We start from the raw sequence: 20,656 nt of genomic DNA, 5'->3' as shown, positions 1-20,656 counted from the left end.
AAACATTGACTTAAAATGCATTAAATTTTACCTTAATACCTGTAATATGAATTTGTGACCTTGTATACAAAAATGAAGGGAGTATCATTAGATGTGTCATCAAATTTTCTTTTGTTGTGTAAGTTTAGTATTGTGCATCTTAATATCTTTTCATATAAATAAGGTGAAATTATATGAAGTCTGACTCCAGACAAATCTTATATGCATGGTAAAAAGGGCGAGACGGAGTATATCATAAATTGTGTATTCCTTCTTGCTCTATACTATACTCCTTAGATGTTTGCCGCACGTGACCATTTCTGCACATATGCTAATACTCCATTCGTTTTAAAATAAATGTCTTAAGCTTAATATAATTTTATACTAAAGATAGTACAAAGTTGAGACACTTATTTTAGGACGGAGGGAGTACAAAAGTTAGCATGTTGGCAGACATATGAAGCTCAGGTTATGAAGCTCACCCTCTGCTTTACGCAGACGCAGACGTACGTACGTGGGAGATATTTTGACACACCCTTGGAGATGCCTTTGATTACGCGACCGGAAAAATTGCCGGATATTCAAGTGAGTTGCGAGCATGCGGGATGCCCATGGATCACGTGAAGCTAGCCGGGGAACGCAAATCCTTCCATCAACATCCACGTAGATCTGAACCGACCAAACGGTCGCCGGTGTTCACACACCACAACGAGGCCGTGAGGCGTACGTGCGTATATTTGCGCTCGAGATGGTCAACGGTCTACCTATCTCCTCGTACCGTGATAGTCCGGTCCGGTGTCCCGGCGCATACATATACTTGTACCTGCATAGTTGCGGACGGTCGCCGTAGACGTAGCGTGTGATGTCCTTGCAAACTACGGTCGCCGTCGTACTAGGCGACAGCAGCTGGTGCGTTCTGAAGGCCCACTTTGGTCTGTCCATTGGAACCCAACAAGAGTACATGGCCCACAAGCTAGGCAAATCTTATTTAGAGCCGCAGGCGTCTGTTTTACTTCTTTTTGCAAACCGGCGCATGCAGCGCGTTAGCTGGGCTCGGACCGTTTTTGCAAACCAACGCGTTAGTTCTTTTATTAGTTCTTTACGTAGCGTTTTTTTCTTGATTTTCAATGCCCCAAAAAGTTCATAAGAGCTAGGAACCGAACCAGGATCTCCTGATTCACTTCGCACTCTGGTAACCACACGACCACGAGAACTTAATGTAGAACTTTTCCATCACTATTATATGTTCCATACTTTTGTTTCGCTTTTTCCTTTTTCGTTTTTTTCTTCTGATTTTTGTTTTTTGGGTTTTTCGGTTTTTGTTTCATCGTACCATCAATTCGATGAACTTTTTTCAAATTCAATTATTTTTTTAACAGGATGAACGATTTTCAAATTCGATAAAGTTTTTATAAAACTTCATGAACTTTATCCAAATTCGATGAACTTTTTCCAAATCCAGTGAACTCTTTTCAAGATCGATGGATTTTTTTTCTTCAAATTTGAGATTTTTTTCAAAATCGATGAACTAGTTTTCAAACTTGATGGACTTTTTAGTCTTTCTCTAGTTTACATTCCTTTTTCTTTTCTACCTCTTCCGTCCCAAAATTCTTGTCTTAGATTTGTGTAGAAATTGATGTATCTAAATACTAAAACTTGACCAAATACATTCATATCTAGACAAATTTAAGACAAAAAATTTGGGACAGAGGGAGTATTTCTTAGTCTTTTTCCAGTTTGCATTTCTTTTTTTACTTTTATACTCATTTATTTTTCATAAATGCACAATTTTAAATTGATGAACTTTTTCTTCAAAATCAGCGAACGTTTTTTTCTCAAATCCATGAATGTTTTTCCAAATCAATGAACTTTTCTCAAAAGTTGTGAACTTATATAAACATTTGATGAATTTTCTTCAAAAATCCACGAACTTAATTTTCGAATTCAATGTTTTTTTAAATCCAATGAACTTTTTACAAAAAACCATGAACTTGTTTTTCAAAATCGATGTTTCTTTCAAATTCAACAAACTGATTGTTTTGAAAATTCATGCACATTTTCAATTAAGATGAACCTTTATCAAAATTGATGTGCTTTTTTTCTAATTCAATGAAAAAATTTCAATACATGAACATTTTTCGTATTTAATGAGGTTTTGTTTGAAAATTGATGAACTTTTTTCAGGTTCATGAATTTTTCTTGAAAATTGAGGAACCTTTTTGAAATCTACGAACCTTTTCAAAGTCATGATTTCTTGGTCCAATTATTCAAAATATATATATATCAATATAATGACATTATTATGAAGCGTTTGGTGTCGGTACCTATCACTAATGCTTGGTAGCTCGAGTGGTCAATACAACACGTACGCTAATATAACTGTATGAGTTCAAAACGTGGAAAGAGCTTTTTCGGCATTTCCTATTTGGCATCACAGGCGCTATTTTTTTTTTAGGGGTAAGGCCAACTTTATTCATAAAAAACCACAGATAGTGGGATACAACGAGGATCATGGGGTTGACCCAGCCATACATGGCGGCCCGGACCCAGACCTAGCGAGAACTTAGCTAACTTAGGTGCTTCAGAATTTGCAGCACGGCCTTCAAAATAAAAAATACAATTGAAAAGGGAAACTCTAAGAGAGATTTCATGAACTATAGAACCATTACGCCCTCCTGCACCCTTCTTAATATCCGAAATAGTTTGTTTTGAATCTGACGCTATGGCGATGTGTGTTATGTTGAGATCATCTGCGAGAGCCAAGGCCTCACGGCAAGCGATGGTTTATAGGATTGCTGGATCCTCCAAACCTGCAATCACAAACGCCGAGCTCCCCATATAATTTCCTTGACTATCCCAACAAACAGCTGCAACGGGACCTCCTCTTCCCTTTCTAACAGCACCATCGACATGTATCTTGGCAGAGCTAGTTAATGTGCATTTTTGTTAACCGAAGCCTAAGTTACTTATAAATGGACAGTCCCATCTAAACATCACTTAAAGATTTTTTTTATGTATGAACTTACTTGAATATTGATAATTTTTTAGAAAATTTAGATTATCTATTTTTAAGATTAATGAACTTTTCTGAATATTGATTAACTTTTTTGAATTGTGATGCGCATTTTTTTAAGATCTATGAACTTTTTTCAGTTCAATGAACTTTAAAAAAAAAACTACATTAATTTTTATTTAGTTTTAAGGCATTTTTGTAAATTTATTGAACTTTTTAGAAAATTAGTGCACTCTTACTAAATTGGATTAAATTTTTTTCATTTTCAATGAACTTTATTTTTTTATCTGATGAACTTTTTTCAAAATTGATGAACCTTTTTTTAAAGATATGAACTTTTTCAAATGGATGAACATTTTTCTCTAAATCTGTAAACCTTTTTTGATTTTATATTTTTATTTTCATAAAGAAAAACTGGGCATACCTCTAATGGGCCGGCCCTTGGTAGCAGCGCTGCAGGTTCCGAATCGATAACGGGCGCATGCGTCGCTGGATAGGAGCTGCCAACTTTTCCCTTTGCAGCTTTTTTCAAATATAAATTTTGACGCTGTGGTGTTTCATGGACCAGCCCAACTAACGGTAGTAGGCGCCAGAGAGGACTTCTCGCGCTTCAAACGTCTAATAGGGAGAGCAACTAGTTAGCAAGCGCTCCCTCCCGAGCCTTCAGTGACCGCTTCCGCGAATCGCCATTCGGCACGTTTCCAGCCGCCGCCACGTGTCGCGCTTTGAACGTTTCCTTTGGTTTATGTTTTTTTTTGCACGCGTTTTTGTCTTTTTGAGTGGTTTTTTCAATTTTTTTGGTGTTATGGTTTTTCACCAGTCTTTCTTAACTTTTGGATGAAAAAAATATATTTTTTTATGAAAAATGTGTTTTCTTTTTTTACGGGAAAAGAAAAAAACGCGTCTTCATTTTTCTTGCCAGAGGCACGATTTTTTGGTTTCATGAAAGGCATAAGTTTGCCTTCGCGACAGGTACGGTTTTGCTTCGGCGAGAGACACGATTTTGCCTTCGCGAGAGGCATGACCCGTGCCTCTCGGAAAGGGAAAAAACCGCGTTTTGTGTTTTTTTTCTATCGCGTGAGGCATGATTTTTTCTTCCGGTTTTTCATGGAAAAAAAAAGATCATCAAAACCTATCAACATGGGATCTAGTTTTGAAGATCTTGACGCGAGAAAGCCAACGATGAAAACGGTTCGAGATTTGGACGCACGATATAGGAGATAAAACGTTTTGAAAAAACGGATCTACGGAAAAAGGGAAACTCCCAGGTTGCGACAAATGGCATGCATGCAGTATCTCATTTGTCACAACCTGTGGAGATGAAATTAATCGTTGGATGGTGTACTCGCTAATTAATTATTTCGTCTAATACGAGATCCCCACAAGCTAAGGGAGCTCCTAGTCAGTGTTGCAGGCCTCCGTTACCTATCCGGTTCCTGGAGCATCGCTCGCCTGTGCAGGCCCACTAGCATGCATGTGAGCTGCTCATTTGTTTCCTATTTTTCTTATACAGTAGGAAAATACATATAGAGTTTTTATATTTTATGGAAAATAAAAATATAAACTCAAAAAAGGTTTATAGATTGAACGAAAAAAGTTCATGCATTTGAAAAGTAGAATTATATGTTTCCAAAAAGTTCATTCATTTGAAAAAAGTACGTTTTCATTGAAAAAATTCATCCAATTTGTAAAATGTTCTTTAAATTTGTAAGTAGTTCATTAAATTTGAAATATATTCATCAAAATTCAGAAAACATTCATGTATTTTCTAAATTTTCATTAAATTGAAAGAAAAGTTCATAAATCTTTAAAAAGTTCATCAATTTAAAAAATCATCCATTTTTAAACAGATTTTCATCAATTTTCAAAAACATTCATTGATATTCAAAAAAGTTCATAGAATTTAAGGGTTCATCGATTGTCACAGAAAATTTCATAAGTTTTGGAAAATTTAAAACAAATTCAGTAACATTTTATAAAAAAACATAGAATCTTCAAGAAATGTTTATCACCCAGCGTCTAGTGGACATCCCATTTAACAAAAATGCACATTGACGCCTGCAGCGCTAAATAGAAAATGTCGTTTTTCGTTGAAACTCTTATACGAGGCATAATCATGTTTACAACGTTAAGGAGATTCCCGTTTTCGGGAATCTAATATTTCAAGCCGGTTTTTACCGGTTTTAGAAACCTTCTAGCGGTTTTCTGAACCTAATTGTTTTCTGCTATTTCTATTTCTTTTCCTTTTTTGATTTTTTTGTTTTTGTTTCTGTTTCTGTTTCTCTTTTCTTTTTTGTTTCTTTTACAAACATTTATGAACAAATAAACAGCTTTTTTCAAAAATGATCACATTTTTGAAAAAATATGATTTCAGAAAATGTACAAGATTAATAATTTTGTTCACAAATTAGAAATATGTTCGCATTTCCAAAATTTGTTTATATTTTTAGAATTCTTTTTAGAAACTTACAAAATGTTCATTCTTTAATAAATGTTCTATACGTTTTTTATTGGTCATGTTTTCAATAACCAGTAGTCAATTCAAATAATATTGGCATTTTAAATAAAAGTCGGCATATTTTTCTTATTTTTCAAAAATTATTCAGAAGTTATCTGTTCAGTATTTTCAGAACTTTTGAAATATTGAGCGGGATTTCAAAAAGTGTCTCTATTTTCATAACTTGTTCACAAATAAAAATGTTCTTGTTTCCAAAAAATTGAACGTACTCAAAAGTTGTTCCATTTTTTAATTCTCTTAACAATTTAAAGAAAATGTTTGAATGATTTGAACAAAAATCGGTTTTAGTTTTTTGTTCACTAATATAGAAAAGGTTTGCATTTCAAAAAAAAAGTCAGGATTTTCCAATTGTTCATAGTATAATTTTTTTGTTCTGAATCTAAAACATTATCCCAGGTTTCAAATTTTGTTTACCAATTGAAGAAAGGTTCGCGTTTTCAAAGCATGTACAAACAAATTATGAAATTTTGAACAAAATTTTCAACCTCAAATATATTTTGAATTTCTGGACAAGTATTTGAAAAATGGAACATTTCATGAAATTACAAAAAAAAAATCAAACCACGAGAAGTGATGTCCAAAATGTGTACTCTTCAATTAGTGATTTCGATTCAAAACAGTCGTGTTCACGGTTCTTGTTCTTTCTATTTGTTTTCTTCCTTGTTTTTTTTTCATTGCCTAGTTTGCTGGTTCTTCTTTCTAAAAGAAAACCAAAGGACCAGGAATTACAAAAGAAAGAATTACACAATATTTCCAATAAAGAGCATCTATAGGAAGGAGAAAGAATTGGACTAAGGCCTTGGCTAGGCCGGACGGGCAGCTAACAAAAAATGTAGATGAGCTTGAGTCGATGACAACAGAGTTTTACGAAAGTCTTTATACTTTGGAGGGATGCACATATATGCATCAAGTCTTAGCTTCGGCCTCTATGAAGGTCACAAATGAAATGCGAGTACAACTTGATGCGGCTTACATGGAGAAGGAAGTGAAAACAACTCTTTATCAAATGTTCCCCACTAAAGCACCAGGCCCCGACGGATTTTCGCTGCATTTCTTCCAGAAACACTGGGGTGTGTGTCGAGAAGAGGTGACTAAGGTAGTCCTCGAGATTATAGAGGGGAAGGATAGTGCGAAGGTATTACCCAAATGTATCTTGTTTTAATCCCTAAGGTAAAAAAAACCCATCTCAACTTTCACAGTTTCGTTCAATCAGTTTGTGCAATGTGCTCTACAAAATAGCTTCCAAAGTTGTTGCTAATCAACCGAAGGAGATACTTCCAGAGATCATTTCAGTAGAGCAATCTCTTTTTGTACTAGGTCAGCTGATTACGGATAACATCATTGTAGCATATGAATGTTTGCACTTTATGAAATGTAACATGGCAGTTAAACACCGGCATTGTGCTCTCAAGCTAGACATGATGAATGCTTATGATAGACTGGAATGGGAGTACCTAAGAGCAATAATGTTAAAGATGGGTTCTCCCAGAGGTGGGCTGATATTGTGATGAGCCTGGTCACATCAGTATCATACTCTGTTTTATTCAATGGAAAGAAATTGGATAAGTATAGACCTAGGAGAGGGATCCGACAGGGAGATCCTATCTCCCCTTACGTACTCTTATTGGCATCGGAGGGCCTTTGAGGCCCATTGAAAAATTTAAGTCAGTCATCTCAACTTGGTGGGATACAAGTGGCGCCTTGAGCTCCACGGTCAACCACTTGTTATTCGCATATGATAGCCTGTTGTTCTTTAAAGCAATTGGAGGAGGGCGACTAAGGTGTCAAACCTGTTGGAGAAATACTACGAGGCTTCAGGGCAGAAAATCAACAATTCAAAGACATCTGTTTTTTCAGCAAGGGAGGTCCAACCACCATAAAAGATGAAATAAAATTTATCCTCAATGTGCCTAATGAGACTCTGAATGAAAAGTATCTAGGCATGCCGTCGGATGTTGGTACATCCAAATTTGGTGCATTTAAGTATTTGAAAGACATGTTATGGAATAAAGTGAAGGGATGGATGGAGAAATGTTTATCTCCAACGGGGAAGGAAGTTTTAGTAAAATCAATGGCATGGGTAATTCCAGTGTTTTCAATGTCATGCTTCAAACTACCTAGAGGCCTATGTGAGCATCTGAACAAGCTTATAAGACTATTTTGGCGGGGGAGCAAAGAAGACATAAGAAAGCCAGCTTGGGTTTTATGTAATTCTATGACCCAACCAAAATTCATGGGAGTTCTAGGTTTCGAGTTGTTCAATTTAGCTCTCCTAGCGAGGCAACCGTGGAGACTCTTTCAAACGTGATGATTCCTTTTGTGCAAAAAATTTAAAGGCCGTATATTTCCCTCAAAGCAATATTATGGAAGTCGAGTTCGACAACCACCCCTCTTAGGTCTTGCGGGCAATCATTGAGGGAAGAAATGTACTCAAATAGGGTTTCATCAGAAGGATTGGCGATGGCTCTACTACAAGGATATGGCTTGATAATTGGATACCAAGACATGCTACAGTGAGACCGCCAACTTTCTTGTCGGTTGATCCTCCAACATTGGTGCAAGAGTTGATCGATGCTCAAAATGCGGCGTGGAATAGGGAGGCCCTTGACCAAGTCTTTGTAGCAGCACATACAACGACAATCCTAACTATCCCTATATGTACGGGGTAGATGGAGGACCATCGGGCATGGAACTATGAGAGGAACAACTTATTCTCGGTAAGATCTGCATATAGAATGCTATGTGACACAAAGAGGCGAAGGGAGCGGTGGTTAGAAGGCAATGCTGGCTCCTCTGATTACGCTCCTTAAGCCAAGTCATGGACGTTGTTATGGTCTGTCCAAGTGCTCGGGCAAGTACGTAATTTCTTGTGGAGATTGGCTAATCATACGATATCGAGAGAGGATGTACGCCATAACAGAAACATGTATGGTGATGATAAGTGCCAGCTATGTGGAATGCCGGATTCGTCGCGCCATTCACTTTTTGAATGCTCGGTTGCCTGATGTGTCTGGTCATTAGTTGATGAAGATGTTATGAATTATATACAATGTTCCACGGAACCGAGCTCTAAGGTATGGCTGTTGTCCGCAATGGAACACCTGCCACATGAGGGCTTTGTGAAGTTTGTGGTGACCATGTGGACAATATGGTGGGTGCGGCGTAAAGCAATACACGAGGGCTTCCTACAGAGTCCGCATGCCACACACTTTTTCATCAGAAACTTTATCGCAGAACTTGCAACGATCCAATGTGCGGCGACAGGAACTACACAAGGCCCACAAAATGGGGGACGCCCTAGTGGTATGCAGAGATGGCTTGCTCCTGAACCGGGTTTTGCCAAAATACCAGTTGACGAAGGGATCTAAAAAACAAGCGGAGCAGGAGCAGCTGCTACTATTGGTAGAGACAACACACGGCAATTCCTAGGGTCCTCAACAATGGTGTTCAATGATATAACTGATCCGCCGATGCTGGAAGCGCTCGAGTGCAGGGAGTCCCTTGCCCTAGCTTTTGATCTATCCTTGGATCGAATTGTTATCGCTTGTGATTGCAAAACAATGGTTTAAGAAATCAAGACTGGAATGGTGGGAAGATATAGTGCCATCATTAAGGAGATCCAGGCACAGGCTAGAGAGTTTACTAGTTGTGATTTTATTTTTGAAAGTCCGCCAGCTCAACATTTTGGCTCATAATTTCGTTAAATTTTGTACTACTTTAGAGTTGGGGCGCCACTTGTGGCTGGGAGTACCCCATGATCCCTTTGTTATCCCTGTAAGCCGTAACATGAATCAATAAAGTTTGGTTTACCGCTCAAAAGAAAAACTAATCTCCTGCCGTGTTAAACCCATTGAAAAAATAGCGTGCTATAGCGTCCCTAATAGCATATGGTATATCATGTAAAAAATTATCTCACTATATCGATCAATGTCTCGTTAATGATATACTAATAACATATTTTATGGAGCGACGTTATTTTATATAGCGTGTTATTATTTTTTCTTGGTTCAATCCCCTAAACAAATCAGGAGCTAAACGTAATCTACCTTGATAAAAGCTTGCCAAAGAAGAAAAGCCTAGTTGTCAAGAAGAAAAGCTTCTTTTTTTCTTTTAACACAAGAAGAAAAGCTGAGATGAACACGTTGAAATCTGTGGGATTATCACTTTGCTCAGCTTTCCTTTTCTGGAAATGAGCTAGCCTTGTCCCGCTTTCCCGCTCCAATCCTTGTCACAGGCACGCACCTGGTGATCCCTTGCACCTCTGGTGCGGCGATCCTTTGCTGACATTCTGCACGTCGGCACCGACGCGAAAGGCCCGGCTTTTACCTATTTCGTGCCCTTTCCGCTTTATTCGCGCTACGCTTTTGCCTCAGAAATCCATCGACCGACCTCGAGATCGATTCGGGCGTGTGATGCGGACCAATCGATCGAACAAGCATCAAACGGTAAAGGGTAAAGCGCCACAGCACTGCGCCCCCCGCAAGAATGCTAGATACTACGTTCAAAGCGGGGATGCAGATAGCTAGACGTAGCTAGAGCATCTTCAACAGTTGTCCAACACGCTGATTTGCGACGCGTTTATCGTCAGGTTTGGCGCGGCACGCAGCGCTAGTTCCAGCAGCCGCGTTAAAATTCAGCGCGCGCTGCTCAGCGAGTGCGAGCAGCCGGCGCTTACATTTGTTCATTTTGGACACAAATTTCACACATCAACACAAAACACATGGCATATAATTTGAATCACAAACATCATTCAACCAAGTTCGTGCCCAAAAGTTCATGCCCACAAGTTTAAATTCATGTCCACAACATCATTTAACGAAGTTCAAAATGTAAACCAAGTTCATGACACAAACAAAAGCACAACAATCAAGCAATGAGGCAAGGTAAATGGCCTTCCTTTCTTTATCTTCCCCTTCTTGGTCCTCTTCTCCTCTTCTTTAAACAAGTTTTGTGCAATATATAACTACACGAAAACAAAATAAGTTAGCACAAGAAACACCAACAACAAGCATGATGATGAACATGAGGAATGATGAAATGGCACTTACCCTATCGTTATCATTGGTGCCACTTGGGTTCAACTTGACAATCACTTTTTGTGCGGCCGCCCATTGTTGACAATCCTTGTTGATGGTCGACCACCGGGAGCGAAGCAATCGTGCCGAGCGGTCAATTCTACTCACGTTGCGAAGATCAAAGTGTTCTTTCATCCAGAGCTAATAAGCATCTCTACTTTGATCACCTCCAACGGATCCTCGACACATCCAACCAAGTTTTGCATAGCACGACGTCTTCTTCGTTGGTGTAGTTACCACCTCTTCCTTTCGGTGCACCGACAATGCCCTCACCATCCTCGTCCACCTCGAACTCATGGTCTTCCAAATGCATGTCATTGGTTTGAGACCAATGCGAATTATTCGAGCCAACACCCATTGACACTACAAAATATATAGAACAATGCAAATAAGATATCTATATGTATGCATTCAAAAAATAACAAGAAAAAAAGTTGAGGAAATTTTCTACCTTTGGGGCATATCGTCGAACACGTTGTGCGCGTCGGCCGCCGGCTCAACAAGTGAGCTCGCCGACGCTTCGGTAGCCGCCTCGCCCCTCACACGCCCTGCAAGCTTCTTCCTCGACGCCTTCGAGGTGCCGGAGCTGCCCGTCGCCTTGTTCTTCTTCACGGATGTCTTGCCCTTCTTCGGTCGCGCCGCATTTGGGAGCTTTCGAGGGGGGTGCACAGGGCTTCATCACGGCGGGCGCCGGCGCCGGCGCGACAATGCCCGCCGCCGAGGTCATCCGCGGCGGCATGAAGAGGCCACGCGCGAGGATGATGCTCGGAGGAGCTCCGGCGGAGGCCAACGCTCCCAGCGCTAGGGTTTGCGGTGGTGGCGACGACGGCGATGGCGGCTGAGGGTTCGCCGCTGTAGGATGCGGTGAGGGGGGGAGCCGGCGCGTGCGTCCATCGGGTCAGTTTGCCGGTGTCGGCGCGTGCGGGGCTAAGGTGGCGCGGTCGAGAGAGTGCGGCACGAGCGCTCGTGTGTGCCGCACGTGGAAGCGGATCCCTCAAATACGCAGCGCGCGATGGCGATTCAGACCGTGCGCCCAACTCTATATGCCGCGCGCACGGTTATTGGGCGCCAGCTTGAGACACTCTGTCGATTGCTCTCGCGCTAAAATGAGTAAATTTAAGGCGCGGCGCTTGTTTAGCACGGCTGTTGAAGATGCTCTTAGAGCATCTACATCCGAATGTCTTAAATTCATTACAAACATGTAAGCGGATGATTCATTCACAAAAAATTAATCCACACGGGCGTTTTAAACGAATCTTAAACGTTCGGACCGACCGTCACGTCTAACCCGATCCATATTTTGGCTAGATGTAAAGGATGTCGATCGGCCTCGGTGTTTAAAATTCGTTTAAGACCCTCATCTGGATTGATTTTTCATGACCATTCAATGTTTGGACAATTTTGTCCGAACATTTGAGACGGATTTGGGATGTACGGTCGTAGATGCTTTAATGGCGGCTAGCTAGCTGCATCTTTGTTGTGCACTCCCGGTCCTGTGACCCGCGAAACATATCTAGCATTTTTGCTAGGGGTGCGTAGTGCGGTTGTGGCGCTTCACTCTCCTTCACCCCCCTTTGTCATTCGAGCTCATCTTCGGCGATCTTCGACCTTTTCCGACATGACGGGCAGCCGATCTGACTACGGCCAGTCCGAATCTAGTGACCGGGGTGTCATCACGTGTGGGTTGAAGAAGCCAATGACCGTCCGCATTGCACTCCGTCGCTCTAGAGAAGACAAGCCCGACCGATAGCAGGATCTGTCCCGTGCAAATCCATAGCGCCGGCTCAACAGGCTCACGGATCCTCCAGGGATGGATCATCGTTTTCCCGACAACCTTCTAGTCTCTCCTTCCCTATCATCGGTGTGCGGAGTATGAGTCTCACCAGAACCGATGTGCCTGCCGTGAGAAGGAGAGGATAAGGGCCTCAGAGCCCGGACTCGTTGCCAACATGACGACGGCTGGTGCGGCGGCGCGGGCTGCCGTAGAGAAGGAAACTAACGCGTGCATTATGAAGAAGCGGCAACGGAGGAAAACGTGTGCCCTCGTCCGAGAGCAAGATCAGGCGGTCCGTGAAATGGTCGGACAACCATCAAAAAAGGATAACGCTGGTTTGATGCATACCGCATCTTCAAGCGGTACTTACGTAAGAAAGACGACAATGGCATTGGAAAGGGCAAGGACAACTGGGTATGGTCTTCTTCACAATAGACAAACATGCTAATTGTTTATAGTTCGATGACATGTTATATTTAATAGTTGAACGTTGTGTATATATCATTCATATAGTTGAATGAGTTTGTATCGATTTAAGGTAGTACTTCCTTCGTCATAATTTAGAAGACATGGTTAAATTTACGCGTGTTTTCATAATAGACAAGGTTTATGGCGCATTGAATTTATTTCTAGTAGCTAATTAGACTCCGCTATACTACTCATATTTCCATACATAGTGTGAATGTTATTTTTAAGCTTATATTACAGCCAATCAATAATCATATAGGTTTTAGAGAATTTTCAAGCACGTCTTCTAAACCGTGACGAAGAGAATATACTAATTGAGGTGGTTGGTTATGAAAAAATATATACATATACTCCCTTCGTTCCAAAATTCTTGTCTTAGGTTTGTTCAGAAATGAATGTAGTATCTAAATACAAAAACATGACTATATACATTCATGTCTGCACAAATATAAGATAAGAATTTTGGGACTGAGGGAGTATATAACACATGACCAATCAATGTGTGCACATACGTTTGATGGACGGAATTAGCCCGTCATAAACGTGGATGCTCATAGTGTTTCGTGTTCACGAGACGAGAGGCGTGCGCGACAAAACCGTTCGTCGCTCCCTAGCTAGCTCACGGCGACCCAACCAATAATCGTCGGCGCCGTAAGTCACGTGAATTTGCTCTAGCGATTCACCATAGCTCGAAGACAAACGCTCGCAGCAGTGCAAGTATAACGGCTAGTTAGTAGTACTCCCTCCGTTTCTAAATACAAGTCTTTTAAGAGATTTCACTATGTGTCTACATACGGAGCAAAATGAGTGAATCACACTCTAAAATATATCTATATATATCCGTTTGTAGTCCACTAATGGAACCTCTAAAAAGACTTATATTTAGAAACGGAGCGACTAGCTAGCTAGCTCTGCACTGTGATCGCCGAGCCGCCTCCTGGAGCGGAGCGGACGGTAGCAGAGCACGACAGCACGTACGTGCTGGAGCGTCCACGTTGCTCGGCGCCTCGTTGCCTTTTCCTTCGAGGCGCACACATGCTCTAACTGCCGCATCGGTGCGTGTGGCGTGACCACCACCCCCATGGCATCGGCATCGGCATCGCTTGGGCGTGCGGCGCCGTGCCTCTATATAACGCAGGCCCCCGGGCTGGGCTGCTCACACACAGACGCAACACACACACCAGCTCTATCCCTCCCCCAACACCCTGACCTCCGAGCTGTAGCCGATCCATCCATGGAGGCTTCACGCAGGCTCCTCTCGGCGGCGCTGCTCCTCGTGCTGCTGCTCGCCGCCACAGGTACGCATAGCAACGGTGCAGTGAGCCGGTGTGTGTGTGGTACTGTATTTGGTTTGGCTCTGAGCTTGTGGTCTGATCTGATTGGCTTTGCATTTGCAGGGGAGCTGGGAGGGCCGGTGATGGTGGCGGAGGCGCGGACGTGCGAGTCGCGGAGCCACAGGTTCAGGGGGCCCTGCGTGCGCAGGTCCAACTGCGCCAACGTCTGCAAGACCGAGGGCTTCCCCGACGGCAAGTGCCGCGGGTTCCGCCGCCGCTGCTTCTGCACCACCCACTGCCACCATTAACCAACAGGCCTCTGCTTCGCGTCATGCATGCCTAGCTTCGTCCGCCCGTGCACGTACGACGGTGGCTGAACTGCGCCTCTCTCTTCCTGCGTGCGTCCATGCGTGTCCATGAATAAGTCTCAGCTTGTCTCGGCAAGCTTCCCTTCTTCCTTTTTTTTGTATGTTTGTTACGAGTGTGCACGAGTCGTTGTGTCTCGCTCGGTTCGTTCTCAGAGTTTGCTGTAAGGTTTGCCAATTATCACAGTGGAATCCTTCTTTCGATCATGTAAGTTTTTTCTTCTTTGAAAATTGAAATCATGTGTGGTGTACTATATGCGTTACTCGGTTGCTCACTAGCTCTGTACACAAATGGCATGCATGCCTCGTCGTGTTGTGACCAGTATAGACATTCGCGTGATTGATCGATACGATCGGCGCGCCATGTGTGCGTCGGCCGCTGACACCCGGCGGCACGCATGCGCGAGGACCGCTGCTAGACCTGACCATCTGTTGGGCCGGGCTTTTAAAAGCCCAACCCTACAAATCTAAGCCTGAGCCCAGCCCGGTCCAGAATAAATAACAGTAGTGTCTTCCTATTTAAAATACTTAATTTTATCATTCCAGAATAGATTAATACATTATTATAACTTTTATAGAAATTTTGTTTTTGTTTTCTAACGATACAGATGCTAATGATACAGAATGCTAATGAATAGATTAATACAAAGTCATCACACGTTCCTCACTATCGACAACAACATCTCCTTAATTTTCAAAATGTGACATTGAAGCCACTGGCAATCAATTGTCTCATTTTTTTGGGGTAAGTTAAAACATGGACATAAGTATCATTTGGTCAAATGGGGGCTCATCTCTAGAAGGAAAGAATTTGATGGACTGGGAGTCCCTAGTCTACGGGATTTTAATATGGCTATGCTTGCCTCTTGGAGTTAGAGATTCTTTGACAATAGATCAGGTGGCCGGCTTCCGGGAGCACGTGCTCCTGCCGATCAAAAATTAAAAAAAAAATGTGTTCTTTGTCACATTCAAATGCTGCCTGAAATTTTTTAGTTAAAAAGGTTAAGCATATTGGTATGTGCAAAAAAACAAAAACAAATTAAACATCAATTGTTACCCCAAAATGTCACATCCAAATTTATTCTTTTCAGTGAGGAAACACCACTCTTTCGATTCGCATGACAAATTTCAAGCATGCTTGCAACACTAACACGAACATCTAGAAAAAAATTCAGATTTTCATGGAAACAGTTACTATTATTTTTTCAAGTTACTCTTCATCCGGATGCAAATGCATCAGGTAGCCAAAACACCTTTCCTGATAAATCCAATATTCTTTGGGCTAAACCTAGGTTGGGGTCTCCCTTTCTGAAGAGCATATCTTGGGCCTTTCATGCCGCATTTTTTTATATATGGAAACTTGGTAATGAGCAACCTATTGCTTTCTAGGATGACATTTTGATTGAAGATTGAAACTCAATTTTGGGACCTCTTTGAAATATGTCCATTATAAGATGCCTCTGTTGCTAAAATTTGGGATGGTCATGATCTAAAATTTACTTTCACGAGATGTGTTGATGCACACACTATGTCTAGGTGTTGTGAGTTGGTGACACCATTTGGAAATATTAGAATTTCATCCGAGGATGACACGGCTATCTAGATGCTTACACCATCTGGTGTTTACTCTATCAAGGCTCTTCATAAGCTGATTAATTTTGACGGCGTGCTTTCTAACTTACAAGATTGTATTCGAAAAATAAAAGTGTCTCCAAACATTTGTATCTTTATTTGGCTCATTCTCTCCAATAAAATTTTAAGTAGAGATAATTTAGCTAAACGTCATCCTGTTATTGATCCTACATGTGTGTTCCGTGATGAATTTGAATCCATTCAACATCTTATTTTTTGATAGCATTGCTGCAAACAAAATTTGGAATATAATTGCTGACATCCTTAACATTCAAGTGCCTACATCCTTTTCCTCCCAGTGTACTTTTTTGAACAGAGAAATGAATCTGATTCCATTAACTTGATATAACTTCTGCTATTTTGTGGGGCTTATGGCTTCTTTATAACAATTTTCCCCTTCGAGGGTCAAAAATGGCGAAGCTTATGGTGCATCATGGATTTGGAAGGTTCTTTGGTCAATCAATGGAATATTTTGTGTTTCAATGCTCAGACTACATTGCTCCTCCGATGCATAAGGTTGCTTGATCATGGTCATGAGGAACTTCTTAGCATTCTCGGGCCTAGTTATCCACAATGGCATCATGATAGCTCTTTTTGCTCTGCATATGTACATGTTGAAATGCCTTCTTTCATTTCAAAACTATTGTTAGGAAACTTGTGTTGTAATAATCCTTTGCAACTACTCATAGATGTGGCCAAGAGATGTGAAACATTTATGTCGTCGTTTTTTGCCTTGGTTGTTTCTTACAAAAACTCATTTGTTACAAAAAGGATTTCATTTTTTTGAACTTATTTGAACTTCAAACTTTATGTGTGTTCAAAATGCACCATTAAAGGCCACATCATCAATTTCCAACACTTTCTGACTCTCAATTGGTTGAAAGTTGGCATGGTATCATCATTTCACCCACATAGCATGTGCTAAAAAGTTGAGAGGGTTATGGCAAAAACTGGATGCACTTCGTGTACAAATCGGACAACCTCTTTCGAAGCATTAGGGTTTCTTACGAAAACTCATTTGCTACAAAAGAGATTTCATTTTTTTGAACTTATTTGAATTCTAGATTTTTGTGGGTTCAAAATTAACCATTCAAGGCAACGTCATCAATTTCCAACACTTTCTGACTTCATTTGGTATTTTTCATGCATTTACTGATTTGTTTTGAGCTAAATGAAACAGAAATTGAAAAGCACTACAAATGAACTCTGAATAGGTTGAAAATTGGCATGGTATCATAATTTCACCCACATAGCATGTGCTAAAAAGTTGAGAGGGTTGTGAAAAAAAACTGAATGCACTTCGTGTACAAATCGGACAATCTCTTTCGAAGTATCACAGTTTCTTACGAAAACTCATCTGTTACAAAAGGGATTTCATTTTTTTGAACTTATTTGAACTCTAGACTTTTTGTGTGTTCAAAATGAACCATTCAAGGTCACATCATCAATTTGCAACACTTTTTGACTTCATTTGGTATTTTTCATACATTTACTGATTTTTTCTGACTTCATCAGGTTTTCATTTTTAACGCTTTTCAATTTCAGGGTCATTAGTTTGTACACGAAGTTAAGAGGGTTACATCAAATGAAACATGCTATATGATCGAAATGCATGATACCATGAAAAGCAGCAAATGAAGTTAGAAAGGGATAAACCATTCAAATTTGAAAACTATAATGACACAAACAGAAACTAGACATATATAAATTGGTCCAAGAAGTACATAATAATACTCGTGTAAGTAGTACATAATAATATCTAGCACATATATATATATACAAGTGTTCGCCGTTGTGAACACTACTCATCTGAATCAGAATGTCCACAAGCTAGTGTGAGGTGATGCTGGCCATAGTTCATGATTCGAATCTTGCGGTACAGCTCGTATGAAACGTATGCATCTTTTGTTGCATACTCAATGTTGATAGGGTCAAGTGTGGCCATCTCCCACTTTTTGTGTTGATACCTTGGGAATTTGGTCTTCATATCAGCGTACTCCTCGTCAATCAAGGCGACTGCCATATGAGCCATCGAAGTCCTCTCATGTTGAAGCTTGAATTTGTCTTGGATATCAATGTGGAAGTGAGCTGGTATCTCAGTACCGAAGTTGTGCCTCATCTTGAGCTTGTCGTTCCTTATATCAACAATAGCAAAATGTATGTCGCTGCGAAGGAAGTCCATGAGTTCAGGACAATGCTTGTCACTACTGCAACAACAACAAATTAAAATGAAATAGATGTTACATACTACTACAACAAGGAGAATTGTTTCACTACAACTAAAGATAAATTGATCTTTAGGATTCAAATGGAACATATTTTAGGATTCTGCAACAAGGAAAATTATTTCATTACAACTTTTGCTTCAGCAACCTAAATTTTGTGTCATTCTTGCGGGAAAAGTACAAGATTCTCGACAAAGAAGGTAGTATGTAGTACTACTGCTTCTAGCATGAAATATGTATAACTTTAGTTTTTTATCTTCTTCTTTTGCCACCTCATGATGCTAAATAAAATGCTTCTACACCTGCTACTACAACTATGAGATTGCTAAAAGCAAAGTTGATGTTTGTTGATCACGTTTTTTATACTACAAATTAGCTTTTCCTAGTAAATGCAATATTTACTAGGAGCAATTCAGGAAATGGCCATCATTGCCATTGTTTGTAACATAGCTGTCAATACTAGTTCGGGACATTGCAACATCTACATCTCCCTAACTTCTCTATTGTAGAAACACAATAACATGCCTAATTTTGAACGATGCAATTCATACTGCAGTTTTATACAGAAAACCATGAACATGTCACTCTCATCTTGCTACATGCTTGTACATGAATGATTATATTTTTGGTCATTTCGTTTCTAAGCTTTCCTAGATGTTGCAACATTTTGTTCGTTCAACCTTTTTAGTACAGAAAATTGTCCAATATCAGCAGATATCATTAACATGCAACATGCAGGTTATTTGAGGAATTTTTCTTACTTACTATTGCAATTCTTAAATATTTTTAAACTATATTTCACTACAACTTAAGAGAAATTGATCTTTAGGATTCAAATGAAACATATTGCTATCCCATGCAATTTTCATATCCTATGAATTGATAAATAAACCCTAAATTAACTATGACATTTCTATCCAATGGAACATAGAAACTGCATATATTATAGAAATTGCATAAAGTAACTATGACATGTATTTTTCATTGGATAACTACATATATATATACATATATATATATATATACATACATATATATATATATATATATATATATATATATGTATATATGTATGTATAGTTATCCTATGAAACCTAGATCACTATATGCAATTGCTATCCAATGGAACATAGAAACTGCATATTGCTATCCAATGAAACCTAGATCGCTATATGAAAATTTCATAACCTTGGATCAAATAAAGCCTCAAAACTTACTCGCCCATTGAAAGATCATGACATTTCTCTTGAAACATAGTTGGATGACGGCAACACCTTGTTGATTGGCCGTGTACTCCAGATCAAGCCCCATGAAATTCTCATTCTCCTCCGCCTCTTGAAGCCATTTCTTGAAATAGGTAAGAAAACGCGGCATCGTGGCACTGTCATTCGTGTACACGACATTGAGTTCGGTCGTGCCATGTGCGAGCACCTCTCTATAGCGAGTGGTTGGCATGGTGGAAGAAGAGAAGGGAAGAAAAGAGGGGAAGAAGAGAGGAGAGCGAGAGAGAAGAAGAAACAGAGAAATGGCGATACTCTGCTTCAGTTCGTGCTTTTCATTGCTCGAAACGACGCGGGAGAGGAACCGTTTGGACCTTCAGTCCCGGGTTGAGCCACCAACCGGGACTAAAGGGGCGAGACGAACGGTTGCCATCACCCCATAATCCCGGGTTGAGCCACCAACCGGGACTAAAGGGGGATACGAACGGTTGCCGGCCTATTAGTCACGGTTTGTGTCTGGAATCGGGACCAAAGGGATGACACGAACCGGGACCAATGGCCTAGGATGCCCGGCCGGCGCCCTGGCCTCACGAACCGGGACCGATGCTCCATGGATCCCGGTTCGTGAGTGAACCGGGACTAATGAGATTTGATGCCCTAGACCAAAGTCCTCTTTTCTACTAGTGTATTCAACAAGAAAAAAAATACTAGAATACCCCGAACAGGCCAGCATAAGGGTCTATCCTTCCTCATGATGCTCTCAGCCTGGACCATGTGAAGGCATCACAACACGTGCATCTTTGACGGCGCGATACCATCCGCATCCCTCGAGTCCACACCATCAAGGAGGAAGCTCGCACCCGGACCAGTGCTGGCGCTTGAGGGCTTAGCTCAAACATTTCCGTAACTTGACTCTTGTAGCTTGAGGGCTGCGCATCCCATCTTCTGCTCCTAGCGATCTCCTAAGCGCTTGCGAGTGTATGCTCTTCAAGATCTGTCATTGTATTTTCTCCCCCCTATTAATGGAATGATACACCATAACGCGTATTCATGAAATTAAAAGAACAACCCAAAAACGAGTGCACGCAGAAAGTAGAGAGCTCACGATTGCAG

The 20,656-nt window shown here is 40.7% G+C and overlaps 1 protein-coding gene across 1 annotated transcript; it reads left to right on the top strand.

Moving 5' to 3' along the window:
• Positions 1-13,975: 13,975 nt before the first annotated feature.
• LOC123447328 (defensin Ec-AMP-D2-like) lies at positions 13,976-14,720 on the top strand. Its single transcript, XM_045123919.1, has 2 exons — positions 13,976-14,125; positions 14,225-14,720. Exons 1-2 carry the CDS (start codon positions 14,062-14,064, stop codon positions 14,407-14,409), a joined length of 249 nt encoding a protein of 82 aa, XP_044979854.1. The 5' UTR covers positions 13,976-14,061; the 3' UTR covers positions 14,410-14,720.
• The last annotated feature ends 5,936 nt before the right edge of the window (positions 14,721-20,656 follow it).

Source organism: Hordeum vulgare, chromosome 4H, assembly GCF_904849725.1.
Source record: "Hordeum vulgare subsp. vulgare chromosome 4H, MorexV3_pseudomolecules_assembly, whole genome shotgun sequence".
Taxonomy (NCBI): domain Eukaryota; kingdom Viridiplantae; phylum Streptophyta; class Magnoliopsida; order Poales; family Poaceae; genus Hordeum; species Hordeum vulgare.
The sequence above is the reverse complement of the archived record's forward strand: the minus strand, read 5'-3'. Positions and strand labels throughout refer to the sequence as shown.

What these genes read in the sequence shown, in the direction of transcription:
- LOC123447328 (XM_045123919.1), top strand. Translation starts at nt 14,062, where the DNA reads ATGGAGGCTTCACGCAGGCTCCTCTCGGCGGCGCTGCTCCTCGTGCTG. An exon ending in GCTGCTGCTCGCCGCCACAG is followed by an intron (nt 14,126 to 14,224) that starts GTACGCATAGCA and finishes TTGCATTTGCAG; the next exon opens with GGGAGCTGGGAGGGCCGGTG.